General features: G+C 51.8%; 1 protein-coding gene across 31 annotated transcripts; it reads right to left on the bottom strand.

The window, feature by feature from the left end:
* Positions 1–722: 722 nt before the first annotated feature.
* HDAC6 (histone deacetylase 6) lies at positions 723–20,322 on the bottom strand. Of its 31 annotated transcripts, none has more exons than XM_070605345.1 (29): positions 19,787–20,322; positions 18,925–19,047; positions 18,712–18,840; positions 18,490–18,578; positions 16,444–16,528; positions 16,292–16,332; positions 15,461–15,557; positions 15,219–15,316; positions 14,132–14,236; positions 13,939–14,007; positions 9,617–9,743; positions 9,452–9,517; positions 9,300–9,359; positions 9,132–9,221; positions 8,691–8,797; positions 8,534–8,601; positions 8,125–8,290; positions 7,907–8,035; positions 7,578–7,746; positions 7,135–7,268; positions 6,497–6,565; positions 6,190–6,382; positions 4,589–4,738; positions 2,754–2,928; positions 2,066–2,655; positions 1,863–1,982; positions 1,584–1,730; positions 1,359–1,487; positions 723–1,142 (listed from the first exon to the last, which is right to left on the bottom strand). In XM_070605345.1, the coding sequence occupies exons 1-29, from the start codon at positions 19,880–19,882 to the stop codon at positions 1,074–1,076; spliced, it is 3,690 nt and encodes a 1,229-aa protein (XP_070461446.1). In that variant the 5' UTR covers positions 19,883–20,322; the 3' UTR covers positions 723–1,073. The 31 variants fall into 31 exon arrangements, with proteins under 31 accessions (XP_070461446.1, XP_070461452.1, XP_070461447.1 ...); XM_070605351.1 differs by having other exon boundaries at positions 19,984–20,271; XM_070605346.1 differs by having other exon boundaries at positions 18,787–18,840; positions 19,787–19,929.
* Positions 20,323–21,050: the final 728 nt, after the last annotated feature.

The raw sequence follows: 21,050 nt of genomic DNA, 5'->3' as shown, positions 1-21,050 counted from the left end.
CAAACATTTCCCAGACTCCCTTGCAGCTATGGCAGTCATGTGACACAGTTGGACCAATGAGCTGTAAGCAGGAGTTATTGGGCGGGGCATCCAAAATGCTCCTTAAAAGGGGGATGACTGAGCTGGCTGCTTCCCTTCCCCACACGCCTTCTTGACTGGGCAGGGCTCTGGTGGTCATCTTGGGGTCAGAAGGTGGGCTTGAATAAAAGTGTAGGAAACCTCAGCCCTGACTCCTTTGAGTGGCCAAAGAAATTCTCATTAGGTGGGAGAATTAAAACCCTCAAATGAGCCTCCAATTCCCCAGCCCTTGTCAATGGTAGGCACTCCTTCCCCCAGGAAGCTACCTAGGAGGACCAAATCTAAGTATGTTAAACCTGGACCTCCCCCACTGCCCCAATCAGGACAAAAGACAGGTGGCAAGACCAAGCTCTGGTGAGGATGCTTTCTGACAGTTTTGCCTTCTCAGCCCAGGGTGCAGCTGGGACCAGCTGTGAGGCTCCTATTTCTATAGCAGGCACTCATTTTCTCATGGATTCCACCTTCTAATCTGTAGTGGAGCCAGTCAAGCTGCTTGCTCTATTTCCAGTTAGTTTTTTGAGCACTGATGTGCAGGGGGTTGACCTGATAAAGACCCATATCCTTGTCCCTTCATCACTCATCAGCCCTGTTGGCCAGGGGTATGGGGTTCCCCACCCACTCAAAGTTAGAAGGCTTTCTCCAGGTTTTCTAACAGCTTGTACTTTATTACATATGCAACCCCGCCATACCTGCCAGTTGACCCCCCCCTCCCCTCTCTCCAAAGTACCTCCTGGGGCCACTGAGCTGCCCCCCTGTCCTTCTGGGGCAGAGTAGATAGAGTCCCTTGAGCAGGCTGTGGGCAGGGGTAGATCCACAATTGATTATCACAGTCCTCTTATAAGTATTTATACTTAAATCAGCACCCTTGGGGAGTTGTAAAGGGTCCCAGGATGGGATGGAGTGAAGCTGCCCCTCATCCACGGTACAGCTTGGATGAACTAAGGCCGGTCTATCCTGGGCCTCAGAAGGTGGAGAAGAGGAGCACGTCCTGGGATTTAGTGTGAGTGGGGCATGCCCTCCCCAAACTTGTTCTGGTGGGCGACGTTCTTCGCATCTAGGAGAGCCTGAGGAGGAGGCAAGAGAGGCTAGGTAAGAGACAGTGAGGACACCCCTACCTCGGCCAAGAGGCTGCCCTCACTCCAGCCCTCAACCACCCTGTCTCCTGGACTACCCCACCCACATGCAGAAGGGTCTCCACTCTCCCCTTACCCAATCACAGAAGGTATCTGTGCATGGGGGGTGTGAGTGTGCACACATTAGAGGGTCTGCCCAGGGTCTACCTGGTGGTGGACATAAGCCTGACAGTAGTAACACCAGGTAGACAGGTCGACGTAGCTGAGGACCAGAGGGTGTCCTGAGCCTTCATGGTGTTGGAGCATATGGGCATTGATGTAACGACCACAGTAGACCTGAGGTGGGGGAACGAGTGTCGGATAGGGATCAGCACCTACCTGCAGTTTACTCCTGGGCCAACCTCCACCCCATCCCCTTCCTCTGCTGCATACCTGATGGCAAGACAGACACACCCAGTTCTCCTGGAGTGCTCCACAGTCCTGACAAGGTTGGGTCACGTCCAGGCCTGTGTCAGGTACGGGGCTTACTGCCACCAAATGAGGACACCAGGGCAGTGGTGTCACGGCATAAAACATGGCCTGGGGTGGGTGAAACTGAGTAAGCTGGGGACTCCAACTCCCCATTATAGGTTCCTACATCACATGCTCCTACCTGGAGGTACAAATGGGCAAGAGATGGAAACGACAGTCCCAGCCCCTCCCTGAGCTCACCTGGTCAGTGTCAGCATTGTCCCCAAAGCTCTGCATCAGCACTAAATCATCCATGTCTTGACCTCCAGTTGCCTCTCCTAGTAGTCTCTCCTCTTCAGGGCTCTGAGATTCTGGTGCCTCCTGGACACACAGAGGCAAGAGATGTATCCGAGATGCCCAATTCTTGCCCCTACTTCCCCCTACCTGGGTGCGGTGGGCATTACCTGAGCCTCGTTGTCTAGTTCCAAGGTCCTGAGATTCCCAATCAGCTTACTAGGGGATATGTGGGGTGGGTCTCCTTCCACAGGTGAGGCTGGGGGAGTCTGGTTGTCAGTGCTTGAGGCTGGAGGGACTTGGATCAGCTCAGCTCCCCTGACAGCCTCTGAGGTGGTCTGATCCAGCGTGGTTACTCCTGGGGTTGCCCCCAAGGTGGTCTGGTCCAGCGTGGCTCCCCCCATGGCTGTCTCTGAGGTGGCCTGGTCTAGCTTGGCTTCCCCCGTGGCTATCTCTGAGGTGGTCTGGTCCAGCGTGGCTTCCCCTGTGGCTGTCTCTGAGGTGGTCTGGTCCAGCGTGGCTTCCTCTGTGGCTGCCTCCAAGGACTTGTCCTGAGTGAGCTCCACCACAGCTGTCTCTGACTTAGTCTGGCCTGCAGTAGACTCTTCTACAGATGATACTGAGGTGGCCTTCCCCCTGCCTGCATCCAGAATGTTCCCTTCTGGTGTGATCATCTCCTTGGCTGACCCAGGATTGGCTGGTTGGGGTGCCTTCTTGGTGATCAACAAAGAACTGGATGGTCCCTCCTTGTCTTCGACCTCTGGAACCATGGGAGGGAGATCCTTGAGTGTGGGTACTATCCCCTCTCCTGCCCTCTCCCGAGCCCCCCATAATCCCCAATTCCCCATGCCCACTCACTTGTGATCTGCAAGCTGCGCCAGTATCTGCGATGGACTTGGATGGTCTCAGTGATGGAGGCCAGGGCCCCTGCTAGTGGGGGCCGTGTCAGGGTCAGCAGAGGTGGTGGGTCCCCAAGGAGGGAGCGGGTGCAAGCGGCCATGGACTCTGAGATGGATGTCAGATTATAGCCACCCTTTGTTAAGGAAAAGGGGAGGGAAAGGTATGAGGAGGGTCCTCAGGGAATTTGGGAGGCAAGATATCCTGCCTCCCAACCCCTCTTCAGAGCCCCGCAAGTCTGGAGGGTGGGTACTGGGGACAAGTGAGTAGAACCCACATCTGTCAGATGGGCAGCACCCATTGTGTGAGGTGGTTGTTAAGAGGGATAAACTGTGATGTAAAGTGCAAGATAATAATAACCACAGTAACGACAATACTGACGGTAACATTACTAACAGCTGACATTGATTAAGCGCTTGCTGTGTGCCAGACCCTATTCTAAACACTTTATGCATGTTAATTCACTTACTCCTCACAACCACATTTGCTCAATCAGTACAGGAACCTGTCTCCACAGTATGGAAACCCCTGGCCGCACCTCTACAGAAGTCCCTGCCCCGACCTGGTACAGGAACAGCTGGTGTTTCTACACGAACCCCTGTCCTGACCTGGTACAGGTCACACTCTTTCTCACACTCCTTTGGAACTCCAGTTTCTGCTCTTTTTACAGATCGGAAGCTGAGGCTCAGAGTGGTTGGATGACTCGTCTGAGGTCATAACAGCTGGTAAGAGGTGGTGCTGGGGTTGGAACCTGGACTATCTGATGAAAGAGTCCATGTTCTTAACCGCCACCCTGCCCTGCCCGAAGCAGTCCTGGGCACACTGTGGGACTTTTTTACCAGCCCATTAATTTCACTGAGACTTATTGTCCTCATCTGTAAAGTAGTAAAAGTAATAGCACACGAAGTTGCCAAGAGAGTTAAACTAGTATATGAACAACATATAATAATAGTAAGCTACAGAGTTCATACAGTGCTGACCATATGCAGGCACTCTCCCATGGTTAGCCAGCCTTATCTTACAGATGAAGAAACTAAGGCACGGGGGCGGGGGCACTGAGTAATTTACAAAAGGTCAGTGAATTTTTCTCAGGAACTTGGAGGCAGTTCAAGGAGTGGTAAAAGCATAGCCTCTAGAGCCAAGCTGCCTGGCTTTTCAAGCCCTGGCTCTGCCATTACTAAATGTGTGACCTCGGGCTAGTCACTACACCTCTCTGTGCCTCAGTTTCCCTGATATTGAGAGAGGAAAACTATGAGGTCAGCAGACTCTACCTCAGAAAGCTTCTTTGTCAAGTAAACAAATTAATAATATATTTAAAGTGCTGAGAAGAGTGTTTTGCACGTAGTGAGTGCTCAATTAAAGTTGTTAATGCTGGTATTATTATTTTTTTCGCTGAGGAAGATTTGCCCTGGGTTAACATCTGTTGCCAATCTTCCTCTTTTTCTTTTGCTTGAGGAAGATTTGCCCTGAGCTAACATCTGTGCCAGTCTTCCCCTATTTTGTATGTGGGTTGCTGCCACAGCACGATCACCAATAAGTGGTGCAGGTCTGTGCCTGGGAACCAAACCCAGGCTGCCAAAGTGGAGTGCACCGAATTTCACCAGTAGGCCACGGGGCCAGCCCCTATGCTGGTGTTATTATTAATGCCCATTATGTGCCAAGAATCCCAGGTGGGGACACTCAAAAGAGATTTTAAGAAATTACCCCAAGTGTTGCAGGCAGCCAGCAGAAAGGACAGGATTCCAGGTCTTCCAAACCACCCTCCCCCCTGCGGGAAGAGGGCCCAAGAGAGTTACCTCTAGGATTAGGATAATGTGGCCATTGGCAAGGCCCATCAGCAGGTGGGTAAGGTGGGCATAGCCCTCAGGCGACACCTGGCAACCACCCAGTGGGTCACCCCGTGCAGCGTCAAAGCCAGCTGAGACTAGCACCAGTTCTGGGTTAAACTAAGGCAAGGAGAGAAAAGATGCATGGGCATGAGGGTGGGGGCATGGGTAGGCAGCAGCTGAGGAAGACCCAGAGACACGGAGACAAGGACAAATGAAGATATAGAGATGCAAGTCAGAGAGAGGGAGACATGGGACCTGGAGACTGGGAAACACAAGACCAGAGCCCTGAAAATAGGAAGGGGAGGATGTGGAGACACAAGACGGAGAGACACAGAGACATGGAGACAGATTAACAGAGATGTAAACACACCAAACACAGACTTAAGAGACATGAGACACAGAGACATGGAGACGTTTCTAGAAATGGATGGATGGGGATATGAGACAGAGTCATGAGACAGAGAGATATGAGACAGAGACATGAGATGTGGAGGCTCAGAAGTCAAGAGACAGTGACATGGGACACAGGCACACAATACAAGTGCCACACACAGAAGATGGTCACATATAGCCACATGTACTCACATACAATCAGACAGGCCCATACAGACCAGACTACACATTGTACTAGTCACACACACATACATAGTTTCTCACAAAGGGGACAGTGATACACAGCCACCCCTGCACAGACACAATCATACACACGCCATCATCACACAGTCACACATACACTGTTGTGCCCATAGGAGGTGGCTGCTTGCACAGAGGCACACATGTACACATAGAAGGTAGTCACAGCCACCATGCATAGTCAGACACGCATACACATCTGAACATGCATGCTTACACAAAGGTCACAGAGATGGTCCTCACATTCATCTGCCCTCAGAGTCAGTCACACCCATACGATCCACCACACATACACACACACACACACACACACACACACACAAATACACACGGAGAAGGTGGTCACCTATGCCCGCTCATGCAGTTAGGCAAATATATATAGGCTACGTCCAGCCAGAAAGAGACACATAAACAGCAATGGCAGACACAGACAGAAAGGCGACTGTCACGCATAGCCTCCCACATGCAGAAAGTCACCAGTAGCTGTCAGAGAGCAACATGCAGTGACATACAGTATCACACCCTCACACACAGAAATAGTAGCGACAAATAGCCACCTGTGCAGAGTCTCACACACAGACTCAAACCCTTCCCTGCCTTGCACACTCAGTTCCACAGACATGGCAGTCACACGGGGACACTATCAGACACAGGCACTAGTGATGGTGTACATACAGGACACACATACAGGCAGGCACATGCAGACCACCCCTGCACACCCAGAAGTCCCTCACAGTTACACACAGGGAAGGCAATCACATATAGCCACTGTATACAGCCAGACATATGCAAAGGCCATCACAGAGTCACATCCCCACCACAGCCGTAAATACAGCCACACACAGGCCATCTCACAGGATCAGTCATCTGGAAGTCAGACACATGCACACCCACTGCCACCCACACAGTCGTGTCACATATATCCTGACCCATACCTCATAGGCAATGGGAAGCACCAGGCGATGCCAGGCAGCCAGGTAGTCAGCGTCACCCATGCGGGGCCCGTTCCAGGTCACATTGACAGTGAAGCCTGTGCCTGCAGCCTGGCCCATCTGGCTGCTGGCGCCCTCATCCCCCAGGGGGAAGAAGGTACCGTGATCATAGCGGTGCAGGGAAATGTACAGCACGCTGCCGGGGATGGGGTGGGGAGGGGGGCCATGGCTGGTTAGCAGCCCCCGGCACCCCGAGGCACAGCCTGCCCACCTCCCTGCCCACACCCCGCCCCCTGCCCCAGCCTCTCACCTGGGGTCCTCCTCAAATATGTGCTGAGTTCCATTACCGTGATGGACGTCCCAGTCTACGATCAGGATCCTGGGGAGGGGACAGCTCCTCAGTTACCCAGGACACTCACTGCCTGGGGAGAGGGCAGGGGCTAGACCCCTGGGGTCTGTCTGGAGGACCCTGGGTCCCTGGGGAAAGTGCTGGGTGGCAGGCTTGTGGGTCCTATCAGAGTAAGGATGAAAGCCAGAGCCCGGGTCCTGAGGGTTTCATCGTGGGCCCTTCATTGCGAGCAAGTGCTCAGAGCTGGACCCAGGCCTTGTGTGGGTAAATGTGGGGGGCTGGATCCTGGCTCTTTGGAAGTAAGCACCAGGGGTCTGGGCCCTGGGTTCTGTCAGGATAGCCATCAGGGGCCAGAAATGCTATGCAAGGGGAGGGCGGTAGGGTCGGGGGTGGCCCTGGATCCTGCTTTTTAAGCACCTGAGTGCCTGCCACAATCTGGGGGTCCTATCTGAGTAAGCACTGAGATGCTAGATCCTTGGTCCTTTTCTGGGGAAGTGCTAGGAAACTAGACCCTTGGGTGTTTCTGGGGAAGTCCTAGAGACTGTACCACGGGGCCTGCTGAGTAAGCACTGGGCTGGGGGCCCCCAGGGAGCCCTTACCGCAGCGCATGCCCACTGATGGCCTGGGCATGGCGAGCAGCCACAGCTACAGAGTTGAAAAAGCAGAAACCACAAGCGGCATCCTGCTCTGCGTGGTGTCCCGGGGGACGCACCACAGCAATACCATTCAAAACCTAGAGGAGGGGCAGGGAGCAAAGATTAGACTACTCACCCTCAGGGCTTTCCCTCCCCTTTCTTCTCTTCCCTCTCTCCTGCCCCTTCCACTACTCCACCAGCAGCTAGGGCCCCCAGTCCTGCAGCCTCCATGCCCCTGGCTGCATTTCCCAGTGAGCAAGGCCTCAGGTGAGCAGGGGTCCCCTCCCTGCTGTGGACTCCTCTCCATGGCCCCTTTCCACAGGCCCTGCTCAACTCTCTCAGAGCCGCCTCTGTCCATCCCCCCCAGGACCTCTTCTGCAGAGCTCCCCACCCCAAGGCGGATGCACCTCTCCCGCCAGCACAGCCTCCACCAGGCGGCACACAGCGCCAGTGGCCAGCTGCGCGCAGGCGAAGGTGCTGGGGCAGATGTAGATGGAGTCAAAGTTGGCGCCCTCACGGTGCAGCTCCCGGGTTTTCATCTTCTCCGTGGCCCGTAGACGACCCACATATTCAGCACTGGAGGCACGGAGGGGGCACCAGGGACAGTTAGATGGTTCTGCCCCCTCCTTTGTCCCACAGCAGCTCCGGGTACTGGGGAGGGAGAGCCCAGGCTCCAGCCCCCAGGGCAGCATGTGTGTACTGAGGCCTGATCCCACCCCACACATGGGGGTCTGACCTGTGGCAGGTAAGAAGCTCAGCATCTGTGGCGGGACGTGCGGGCAGGGTAAGGCAGCGCTCGGCAAGGTGCAGCTCCTCCAGACGGCGCATGATCCGTGAGACACGCTGAGGCATCTCGGGGTGATGGCTAGGAGCAGAGAACCAGAGGCAGGGCTTAGCGCTTGAGGAGGGGGAGGGGCACCCCTGCCCACTGAGCCCCGCCCTCTGACTGCGCACCTGTCCCACAAGTTGTAGTGACCCATCATCCGCTGGTCATAGACCAGCCCGGTGCGAGCCTGCAGCACAGGCCACGTCAGGATTGGGAGTGCAGGGGGCTGCCATGGTCCCTCCTCTTTCTCCTCCACGTTGTCCCCCTCCACAATGTCCTCCTCCATGGTCTCAACTGCAAGACGAGGCCACATTTACCCTACTCCCCCACCCTGAATCCCCCCGTAATACTCTGGAACTCAGTTTACCCAAACATAAAAAGGGGTAGGAAGCCTGAAACCAGGGCCCAGTGACAGAGAGGGCCTGACCCTCCCCCACCAAGGCAGCCCAGGAAAGTCAGAGTGGGGTCTGAAAGAGAATCTCCCACTCTGGCTCATTCCAGGCTCCACCCCCCACCAAGCCCACTCCTGCCTCTTACCTGATCTCACAAGGACCTCCCAGAAGGGCTCCAGGGCTTCCAGAGTGCAGGAGAGTGATGCCTTGGCACTGGAGGGCAGAGGAGGGGAAAATGTCACCAAATGGCCCCTGGGTGGGCAGTGAGGGTCCCGCTTCTCCCCTCTTCCATCTGGGCTCACCTCAGGCAGGGGGCACCAGGGGATTCCAGCATGGGGCAAGGATCTCCCAGAAGGGTGTGGAGCGAGGCGCTGACACCCTCAGCCAGAGAGCGGAGGTTGTAGCCACCCTGGGAGAAGGAGTGGGGGGGGGGCGGTCAGGAAAGAACCAGACGTTACCAGGGAAGAGTAATAATAATATTAGAGTGCTGACCGCATGTCAAGCAACAAGGAATTTAGAGAGTGACTTCATTCCGTTCACTGAACAGTGCTCTGAGGCGATTACTGCTATTCTTATGCCCACCTTACATAAGGAAAGCAGAGGCACAAGGAAGTTCAGTGACTTAGCTGAGGTTGTCCAGCTAGTAAGTGGAAAGGCTGGGATAGGAACTCCTGCCAGACTTGAGTGCTTTGTTCTTACGTCTTCCAGGATCCATGGGCTGAGAGGCGAAGTGAGTCACTCACCTCCAGAGACAGGATCAGCTTGCCTCCTGCCAGACCCATGAGCAGGTGGGTCAGGTGGGCGAACCCTGCTGGAGTGGCAGCCATCTCACCCTGAGGGGATGTGGAGGGTCAGTCTGGCTCTCAGTAGTCCCCTTCTGCCCAACTGCCATCCCAGGGAGCTTGCCTTACCTTGGGGTCCCCTTGGAGGGCATCAAATCCAGCAGCCACCAGGACTAGCTGTGGCTGGAACTGAGGGGGGAAGGGACTACATGAAGCCACCTGCCCTCATGGCCCATCCCTCGACATCGCCCCTGCCCCAACACACCCCAGACCCCCAGGACCTCCAGGGCGACTGGCAGCAGGATGTGCAGGAAAGCAGCAATGTAGTCGGCATCTCGCATGCCCACCTGCAGACAGAGAAGCAGGATGGGGACATTCTGCCCTCTGCCCCGAACCAGCTGAAGTGAGGGGCTCACTTTGGGGGCAAAGAGTGGGCAGACACTGACCTGGTTCCAAGGCACATTGATGGTGTATCCCCGGCCTTGGCCAAAACCTATGGTGGACCAGTCAGAGGCCTTAAGGTGGGGCCAGAACCGACCCTGCTCATAGCGGTGGATGGAGAAATAGAGGACGCTTGGGGCAGAGGAAAAAAGAGGTCGGGGGGTTGAGGAGTCAATCCCCCAGACATCCCTAACTCAGAGCTATCACAGTTTACTCAACCACTCATCCATTCTCTCACTATTTTCCCCATTAATTCTTTAATTCATATATTCACTCCTTCTTCCATTAATTTATCCCTCCATTCAGTTGCCAATTTACTCAGCCTCCCATTCATTAATTCTTCTATTTATTTATCCATTACCTCACTCACTGATTCATTTGATCTCTTACCAGAACTCCTCCCTTGGCAAACATTGCTGCCCCCCTCAGTGCCCACCCAGTTCCAGCTCGGAGACCCTGAGAGCTATCCGGTCTGTCTCAGCCCCCGAGGGCTCCTGACCCCGTGGAGGACTCTAGATCATGTCTGTCCATCCACCTGCCCCTGTGACCAAGGTGGTAACAGCAGGACAAACCCACACAGGGCATGGGGCTCTTAGTGGCAGGAGCCAGCTAAGGCTGAAAAGAGCATCAGGCAAGGCTGGGGAGCTTAGTGTTTCCCATGAAGGAAGTGGGGAGACTCAGGGGAAGACTCAGTGGGGAGGTCAGAATGGGTCGGACTTGGTTGTGTGTGTGGAGCTGGAGTGGGGGTGCCGGCTGGGGCTCCATGAGGCCAGTGAGGGGACAATTCCTCCTTCCCAAGACCTTACAGGCCACCTCCACTACTTCTTCTATTTTATAGGGGAGAAATCGAACACTCAGAGCAGTGAGGGGGACTGACACACAGAGCAGATACTGATAAGACACGATGGTACGTGTTCTGATAGAAAGCCAGGCAGGGGACTGTGGGAGGGCTTAATTCTGACTGGGGCAATCAAAATGAATAATCTCTCATCCATCCGTCTGTTCATCTGCCTCCTGCCTTGTTCCAGAAAGGATTTAAGGTAGCATTTTTTTCTTTTTTTAGGGAAATGCAAGAAATAGTGGTAAGCAATGAATCTAGTCAAACTTAATAGTCACATTTTAATAAATGGTGACCATGTACTTGTGAAATTGAATGCAACTGGTATAAAAGGATTTTTGAAATTGAAGAAAAAAATCCTGAAATTGGGGAATGAAATCCATGTGAAAGCTCTGGTCTTGAGTAGATGGGGGATGACTGTTTTGCTTTAGACTCTGATAGATAAATATACAGTAGAACATAAAGATTATCATCAGGAGGAAGAAAGGAAAAAGGAAAAGATTTAAAGATCGCTCACCTCACAAGAGAGCCACCAGAGTCAACAAACAAAAGAATACTCAAGGAAACTGAGTTTATAAAACAAACAAGGAGATTTTAAAATAAGTTCGACTGACTTGCAGTGAAAGGACGGTGGACTGATAGCTCTCCTACGACCTCCCTCCTCCTCCTTGCTCTCCTGCGATCCCAGTCAAAACATAGGAAAGGAATCGTAAATAAGTATCAACCAGGAAAGACTGAGAATGGGAGAAAGGATGTCAGACAATAAGAGACTTCAACAAATCTCTGGAAAGCAGTCTTTGAGGCTCCAGGGGCCCCAGAGGTTGGGGAGGGCACCCAAGGTGACCTGAGGTTTCCCTTCTGGAGAAATCAAGCACAGATCCAGGTCAAGCACAGATCCAACAAAATCAATTCTGAATAGCTAATTCATTGAATGACCAATTCACTAAATTTACTTGTTTCTTTTAGCTACTTAGCTTTAGTTTACTTGTTTCCTTGTCTTCATAATAGTATTTTAAGGACTGACCAATTTGTCTCCACCCAAGGACCCTGCTGATGGAGTTAAGAGACTGAGAGATGGGCAGCTGGGAGACTGAAGGGCATGGATAAATATTTTTTTATTTATACATTATTATTCATGAGGAAAGATGCCATGAATATATTCACAATTCTTCATATCCATGCACACAGTCAATAATATAGCCACAAAAGAACACAGCTGTAGCTTCCAATGCATTTATTAAAACAAATAGAATGATTAATGATATTTAGCAATTCTTATTCATTTGCTTAGAGATGATACTATGGTTATGCTTTTTTTTTTTTTTAATGCCCCATGTTTTGGAGAGATATTCTGGAATATTTATAGAAGAAATGATATAGTGTCTGGGATTAGCTTCAAAATAATATAGGAGGTTCAGCAGTGAGTGCAGGTATAGATAAAACGAGATTGGCCAATGAGTTGATAAATGTTGAAGCACTCAATTGAAGAAGCCAGAAATGACCAAAATAAAGAACACAAGAGGAAGAAATTAACGAAGGTAAAAACAGAAAAAATGAAATATAAAAAAATAAACAATGTAACAGTGAAGATGGCCAAAAAAGCCAAAAGCTAGATTTGAAAGGTAAAATTGACAAACTTTGGCAAGGCTGAGGGTAAAAAAAGAGATGTCACCCCAAGAAGAGACCCCCTTTATTCTGGCATTTGGCAGGATCCCAGCTCCCTGCCCATACTCCCTAAAGTTGAGACCTATCAGTGGACATTTCCCGCCCCTGTCCCAGGGAAATGCCTTTCAGGAAACATGCGCCACAGCAGAGCAGTCCCAGGACAGCCACCTGCAACAGTGCTTCGTTCTTAGGTATAAATGGCCAAATAATGATCACTAGACATTTGAGGAAAACTGAAGAAAACTTAAGAGAGCTCTGAACTAGTACTCTATAAAAACAAGATCAGGAATGAGATGGCATAGAAACACAGAGGAAGAAAGTGCTTTTGGAGATTAAAGAATATCTAAATACATAATTCAACAGAAGGGCTTGAAGGTAAAGCTGAGGAAATCCCCCAGGACACAGAGCAAAAGGAAAACGAGACAGAAAACATAAGATAAAAAATAAGAGACACAGAGGATCAACCCAGGAGGTCTAACATCTGACTAGCAATAAGAGACCAGAGAGAATACAGTAGAAGAAATCATCAAAGATCTAAGAGAAGAAAATTTCCAAGGATTTAAGGAAGGCATGAGTCTTCAGATGTAAAATGTCTATCCACTGCTAAGCAGAATGAGGGGGCTGGGGTAAAATTTCAGAACACCAGGGATAAAAAGAAGAACCTAAAACCTTCAGAGAGGAAAAGAGGTTACTCAGAAAGGAATGAAAATAGGACATCAGACATCTGCCAGCAACACTGAATGCCAGAAAATAATAAAGCATTGTCTAGAAAACAGCCAACCTAGATAGCCACAAGAGCTCAGGCTCTATGGGGAAAAAGTGGATTTTATGCAGTCGGTTCAATAGAGGCTGGATAAAACCACAAGTCCTTAGTATTGTCCTCTATTGACAAGGACCCGCTCCATCACTTTCTGCAGGAAGCATAGGCTGGTACCACCCTTCTGAAGGGAAGTCTGGCAGTAGAACCCAGACTTGAAAGCATGCTGACCCTCCGACCTAGCAATCCACTATCGGAAATTCATCCTATAGATATGCTCAGAGAAGTGTAAAATTATATATTTTCTAGACTATTCACTGTAGAATTGTCTGTAATGGCAAAAACTGGGAGGCATCATAAATGTCCCGTGGTTAAATGACCAGAGGTACAGCCATACAATGGAACACTGTACAGCCCTTACAAAGACTGAGGTGGTGCCTTTTTTTAGAGGCACTATCATGGAGAAGTGTCCACAACATGCTGTTAAATGCAAAATGCAAGTTGCTGGAGGACATGTAGAGGATTGTCCCATTAGGCAGTGTGTTAATAACAATAATGATAATAACAAATATTCATACATCATAGGAAAAATTCTGTAAGGATATAACCTAAACTATCAACAGTTATTTTTGAGGTGATGGGAATTACAGGAGACTCACTGCTTTAGACATTTCTGTCTTATTTAATTTTTTTAAACAAATGCTTTGCAGTAGTTATAATCAGAGAAAATAAAGTAGTAATTTGAGGTTCATTCCAGCTCCAGGGTAAACTGACGAACAAGACCTCCAGAGATCTCTGGGCTCAAATCTCATCTCTTTCACTTCTTCTCTGTGTGACCCTGTAATCTGTAAGTCTCAGTTCTCCCTTCTGTAAAATGGGGAACCCGGCAGTCCCTGCCTGAGAGTGAAATTGAGAGCAGACACACAGAGAGCAGCACAGAGCCTAGTCCCAAGGTGGGCCCAATGAATGTGAATGCCTTCCCTTCCCTCCTAGGCTCCTTCCGGCTGGGCCTATAAGAGTGGGGGGTGGCCGGGAGTCTAGCATCTAGGGTGGCACTTGGAGCATACCTGGGGTCCTGGTCAAAGGTGAACTGTGTTCCTTGACCATGGTGTACATCCCAATCCACGATAAGGATCCTGTGAGCAGGAGAGAGGGGGGCACTTTGTAAGAGGACCAAGGTACAGCCAGGGAAAGTGCCCAGACCAGGATATCCCACTTCATGCCACCCCATCACACCCGCCCTGCTGCTTTGCTGCTGACCTCTGAATTTCATGCTTCTGTTGAGCGTAGCGGGCAGCCACGGCCACATGGTTGAACATGCAATACCCATCCATAAGACTGTGCTGGGCATGGTGTCCAGGAGGCCTAGGCAGAACAGAGAAGGCCACAGATTGGGGGAGTCCTCCTGTGCAGAGATGGACTCTCCCCTGCTCTCTAATCCTGGACCACCAACTCCCCCTCAGTGCCGATGCTTGCAAATCTGCCACGAACTGAGTAAATGGGGCCCTCGGATGCTCACCCCCAGTCTACTGCTCTCTCTCCAAAGGAAATTTGGTAATGTTCATTAAAATTATTAATGCATACACCCTCACACCCAGTCATCCTGCTCCTGGGGACTTAGCCTGCAGCCTATATAACAAAAAGGGTGAAATAACATGTTTATAAATGGACAACGATATTTGCTGTTGCATTTTTTGGAGACAGTAAATGATTGGGGAGAACCAAAATGCCCAAGGGTAGGGGGCTGGTTACCCTACTGTGCATTTGCACAATGGTGTTCTACATGGTTGTAAGCTACACATTGTTAGAGAAAAGCTTTCCAAGATGTAGAAATGAAAAATGCATGGTAGGGAAGGGAGCATGTCGAGTGCTACCACCATTTGTGGCTAAAAAAGGGGAGGGAAGAGAAAGGCTGTATCCTGTACATTTCACCAATTCTGGGAGGTCAACAATGATAAGATGTACCATGATTTTATATGCCAACAACGAAGCAGAAAATGCTACCAACTGAATTCTGAGACGCCACTGTTGGTAAGATGCATCTGGATTTCAAGATGTTACAAATATGAAAAATCCACTACGCATCTTAGAACCAACGGAATACGGTATTTATTCCATCAATAGGCACGGACTGTTTCTGGGAGGACGTGAGTCGGTTACAGTGCCTGCCTTCAGGAGAGGAAGGAGATGTCTGGGGGACAGGAATGGGAGGGAGCCTTTTCCCTATACCCCCTTTTGTACCTTTTGACTCTTGAAACATGTGGATATACTGTCCATACCAATATATTTTACATTTGAGGGAAGGAATTTTTTAAAATGTAAGAAGACAAATGCTGGCGGGTCCTACCTGATGATGGCCATGCCATTCCGGATCTCGGCCCCCAGGACAGCATCCACCAGCCTGAGGACAGAGCCTGAGGCCAGGCAGGCACAGGTGTATGAGTTCTGGAGAGATAGTAGGGAGTCAGAGAAGGAGTGAGGGAGAGAGCAACCCTGTCATTCAGCTGCTTCCCCCAGGGTGGGGTGGGCGTGGGGATAGGGCACCTCAGGATTGCCACCACCCTCTGTCCTCACAGTTCTGATCCATACCGGATGCAGATAAACTGAGTCATAGGTGTCTGCTAGGATGCGGAGTTCCCTTTCATTCATGTATTGGGTCGTCTCCATCAGATCAATATATTCTAGGCTGGGGACACAGACGGGGGATGAGAGTCAAGGGTCTACCTCCCTCCTTGGCCCTGAACCAGGGCCCTGTCCCTCCCCAGCTGAGCTTTCTGTGCATCAGACTCCCGGACATGTCAGGCCTCCTCAACTGTCAGTGTGGGGGAACAGCTGGGATACAGGACACATTCCCTGCATCCTCCCTAGCCCACCTCATTTCCAGTAATATCCCTTGTCCTCTGCTCTAGCCACACCAAATCCTATGTCCAGGCCTTTGGCCTGACTGTTCCAGCTGTCTGTACCTCCCTTCCCTCAGCCCTTCTCTTCATCTGACTTATTCTTTTTCTTCTCTTAAAGCTCAGCTCAGATACCCCCTCTGCCAAACTAGCTTTCCTGGAGCCACACTGACAACCCAGCCCTCTTGCTCTAGGTTCCTGCAGCCTCCCAGGGAAACTCCCTGACCACTCTGCCCACACATCCACCATGTGTTTACACACCAGGTTATAATAACAACAATAGCTCATCATAGGCTGATGATATGTCAGGCACCATTCTAAGCACCAGACGCATACTGAACCCTCCTGAGGAACTTATGTTTACTAGCCCCCATGTTACAGGTGATGACACTGAGATTCAGAAAGGCTCAGCAACTTGCCCAAGGCCATGGGACCCATGACATTCCTTCCCAAAGCATCCAGCCTGCCCTAGTTGGCCCAGGGTAGCCTCTTCCCTATCCCTACAAGGCTCCCAAGCCTTCACCTGTGAACCAACATCAGCTCCTCCTTTTCGGCGAACCGGGCCTGGGGAGACACAAGGAACAAGGGGCTAAGGCACTGGCCGCCAGGTCCTGCCAGCTCCTGCCCTCTACCCAGGTTGTTGGCTGGCGGCGGGGTGGGGATGGACAGACTCACCTGAAAGGACACACAGCGGTCCAAGAGGCCCTCCTGGATCAGCTGCTCCTTGATGGCATGGAGCCGCTCAGGGCCTTCAGGGAAGCTGGGTTGACAGAAATAGAGTCACACACACACACACACACAGACACAGATAGATATGGGGACACTGGTGAGCACATTTGCTCCTGCCGCATCTTCTCCATCTACCCTTCTACAACTGCTCACGCCAGAAACTTTGGAGTCACCCCTGGCGCCTGTTGGCTCTGTTCTCACAACTTATCCAGTCTGCCCCTCTCCTCGTCACACAGCCTCCGCCTGGGCTCTTGCACTCAGCTCCTCACTGGCCTCCCTGCTTCCGCCCTCGCTCCCCCAACAGTCCTTTCTCTGCACAGCAGCCAGACATTAGTTAAAACCTAAATCAGATCATGCCCCCTCTGCCCAAAACCTCCCTGTGGCTCCCATCTCATTCCGAGTAAAAGCCAAAGTCCTCCCCATGCTCCAGAAGGCCCCGAACAATCTGTCCCATCACCTCTCTGATCCCATCTACCACTCTCCCCTCTCTCACTCTCCTTCTACGCCGGTCTTCTCCCTGCTCCTCAATCAAACCAAGTACTTTTCAGCTAGCTCATCTCCCTGCGTAGAACACTCTTCTCCCAGACGTCTCCATGGCTCACTCCTTCAACTCCTTCAGATTCCTGACCAGTTCTCAGCGAGGCCTTCCCTGACCATCCTATTTAAAACTGAAGAGTCCCCTCCACTGCACTTTCTGCTACTCTCCGTCCTACTCCATGTTTTTCCACAGCACTTCTCTTTCTAACACACTATATCATTTCCTTTTTGTCTGTTTACTGCCTGTCTCCCTCTCTAAAATGTAATCTCCACGAAGGCAGGGGTTTTGTTTGTTTGTTTACTGCTGTGTCCCTAACTCCTCAGGAAATGGTAGAAGTGCAGCAATAAATGAAGTCTTTTTGCCATCATGAGTCTTCTGTTTGGATAGAGAAGATAGATACTAAACTGGTAAACACATAAGTACACTAATGAACAAACAATGACATGGGGCTAGGAATATCTCAAAGATCAGGTGTGGGGGAAGGAGAGTGGCCAGGCAAAGCCCTCTCTGAGAAAGTCTCCTTGAGATGAGAATGTTAACTGGGCAAGGAGAAGGTGGAAACGAATCTCTGGAAAACAGATCGGCCAGGGTAAAGACTCGAGATGGGAGAGTGCCTAGCATGTTGGAAGAACAGCAAGAGGACCAGTGTGGGTGAAGTGAAGTGAAGCAACGCAAATGAGTGGGAGGATTGGCTGATGAGGTCACCAAGGCAATGTGGAGCCTGATCACGTGCAACCTTAGAGGCCTGGATGAAGAATCTGGACTTTACCTTCAGGGGAATGGTCTGCCCTTGAAGGATTTTAAGAAAGAAAACATCATCTAGTACATATTTTTTTAGGCTGCTGTGTGGAGAACAGACAGCAGGGATGAGGGTGGAAGCAGGGGACCAGTGAGGAAGCCTCTGCAAGCCTAGGTGAGTGATGATGAGGTGGCAGTGAAGGTGGTGAGGAGAGATCAGATACAAAGTACATTTCGAACACAGAGCCCAAAGACTTTGCTGATGGATTACAACATGTGTGAGCGAATGGGAGGTGTAATACTTCCGTTTCAGCACAAACGTCCCTTCTTCATGAAAACCTTCTGGGAACCCTGGATGCTAGTCTAGGGTCCCCTACTAAACACTCTTGAATCTTCTGGTCTTAAGTCCTCCTTTAATAACACCTCACACTGCTGTTGGCTGTTTGATGATCTGCTCTCCTACTCCCCTATCAGTTCCTTGAGAAGGGACTCTGTCTTGTCCGACATGTTTGTATCACTAACTCCTGGCACACAGTAGGCACTCAATAAATGTTTGTTGGATAAATGAAAAGAACCCTTTCAAGCCTGAGCCCCATCTCCCTAAATCATCTGCTTCCTGTCTCCAGGCTAGTGTAAGAAAGGATCTGTTCTTGCTAACAGGCTCTAAGTGTGTATATTTGTGTCATTTGGAGATGGCCTGGAGGAACCAGCCTCACCTGTCATCCCAGAGGCAATGAAATTCATTTAGCTGCTCATCAAACACCAAGCCAGTGCCAGACAGCGTCTTGGCCTCAAGGTTCAGATCCTGCAGGGAAAAAAATGGGAGATACCAATCAATTTAGAGCCTGACTCAGAGGGAACATCCCATACTGTCCAGCATGGAGAACCTCAGGGTTTTGATTGTCACAGGAGCTAAATTGCAGCCAGGCCTCTCTCACCAGCCCTTGCAGCCCCATGATTAGGTCTTGGTCGGCTGCTTGGCTGAGCTTCTTCATTCTGCCTTTCTTCTTTACCTCCGCTAGATTAGGGCTGGAGCGGAGTGTGGCACCCTTCTTAACACTCCTCTTCTGCCAAACACAGAGAAGGGTCAGAGTCCAGGGCACAGTCCACTGCTCCCCCTCCCCCTAATCAGGGCACGTCTAAGGCCTCACCGAGGCGACGCTGGAGTCGTGGGGGGGGGAGTGGGGGTTGTGCCTACTCCTTCGCTGCCTGGTTGTGGTGGAATCCTGGCCGGTAGAGGTCATGGTCGGGGAGGCTTCACCCCTGACGACGTTCTAGAGGTTGGGGTACAGGTGACTGTGAAGGGGCTGGAGTGTCCTGAGGACCCCATATCCCAGCCCCTTCTCAGGCCCCGCCCCCTATACTAGTTTCCATCCCTTAGGCTATCCCGTTCCCCACCGCCTTCTAAACTCCGCCTCTCTCAAGGCCCTCTTCCTCCTCTGGGGTGTCCATTCCACCTGGTCCCGCCCATTCCATTCCACGAGGCTCCACCCTTCCAACACTATTCTTTCTCCTTTCCATCTTTCCCTTTCACTGAGCAATTAACGCCCAGGCTGAGCCCGTTCTAGGGCCTTCATTTTCCAGCTAATCACCGCCCCTTCCGTTCTACTCAGCCCCATTCCCAGACCCTTTCATTCCTCTAAGCTTCGCCCATACCCCACCCCTTCACAAACCTGCCCTTTTCAGCCAATCTCCCGGGATCATCACCCACCCTTTCACTCAGCCAGACCCAGCCCCGGCCCCGACTCCACCCTTAACGAGCCACTTAACTCCACCCCTTATCAGGCCGGACCGGCACCTTTCACTTGGCCAGATCCCGCCCCTAACGTTTCAACTAGCCCTGCTCCTCGGGGGACTTCCCCTGGCCTTCCACCAGACCCCACCCCCTCACCCAAACCCTACCCATAACGCGTCACCAAGCCCCTTCAGCCAGTTCGGAGCCCACTCCCGCCAGTCCCCTCCCCCACCCCGCCCCCGCCGTCGACTCCGACCAATCGCTTCAGGTCCACTCACTGAGCGCAGCCCCTTTCTCAAACTCCGCCCTTGGCTCCCGCCGCCAAATTCCCGGCGACCTGTGGCGCCGCGGGTGCCCGAGGTCTTCTTTTCCATTGGGCCGGGTCTCTCTTACTGCCCGCCCTGATCCCGCCCACAACGGAGAGCTCGCCGCAAGGCCGCGCCTTTCGTGTGGGCCGCGCCTCCCGCGAACTCACAAACGGCGGCTCTGTACGTCAGCGCGCGACGCGGGACGTGCTGCGCCTGCGTGAAGCGCGCGCCGGCCGTTCGACGCGGCGGTTAGGCTCAAGCTCGCCCCTCCCCCAACCGCCTCCGCTGACGTCCTAGCCGCTGTGGCCGCCGTCTCTCCGTCCCTGTGAGCCCTTCAGGCTCGCGCCGACTGTGCCATGCGGTGACTCAACAGGGCAAGCAAGCAAGCGGGAGAGTTAGGAAGGGGCCTCTTCTCTCCTTCCCGCGGCTTCCCGCACGGCGCGTCGTGATGACGTGGCGCGGGCGGGCTGGCCTCTGCACCGCGAGCGCGGTTGAAACTGGACGATGGCTGGTGGCGGCCAAAATAGGAGTGGTGATGAGGCTAAATATGAGGATTTTCTGAGTTAGTATATTCACTAAGGTAGTACAGAGGAAGCACTCACCAAATGTTAGCTGTTAATATTCTCCCGCGAAGGTGGATAGTGAGGCGGAAGGAGTCTTAGTAGGGGAAAGTAACTGTAATGATAGCCAGCGTTACGTGACAGGCATTGTTGTAAGCCACAATTCTGTGAGGTAGTTCCCATTGTTAAGGCGGCCTTGCAGATAAGGAAACTGAGGTTACGCGACTTAACCATGTGACCTTGGCAAGTTACTGAACATCACTGCTTCAGTTTCCTCATCTGGAAAATTGTGATAATAATAGTGCCCCGGGCCAGAATGGACTCGGGGAGGGGAGTTTTTCTTGGACGGCAGCTCTCCCTGCCAGCCCCCTCCACCGGGTAACCTCTGCTCCCAAGCTGCAATAGAAAGTGTGTGCCTGGGGGGTAGGAGGAGTTGCCCTCTAATGCCCCCCCAACTCCCTCCCATGTCTAAATGTCAGCCCCGCAGGAGGCCGGTTTGTCCTCCTAATCTCCCTCTCTCATTCTTCACCATTTCCTACCGGGCTGTAAGCTGGGGCCAGAGAGATAAGCGGTCTGGGGTTCAGCATCGCTGACTAACAAACAGATTGACAGCCCTGCCGCCCAGTAGCTGGGCCCTCTGAACCCTCTTGAAAACCCCGGTTCCAGCCTTCTCT

The sequence above is a fragment of the Equus przewalskii genome, chromosome X, assembly GCF_037783145.1.
Source record: "Equus przewalskii isolate Varuska chromosome X, EquPr2, whole genome shotgun sequence".
In the NCBI taxonomy this organism is placed as follows: Eukaryota; Metazoa; Chordata; class Mammalia; order Perissodactyla; family Equidae; genus Equus; species Equus przewalskii.
Note: the sequence above shows the minus strand (reverse complement) of the source record. Positions and strands in the feature narration are given on the sequence as shown.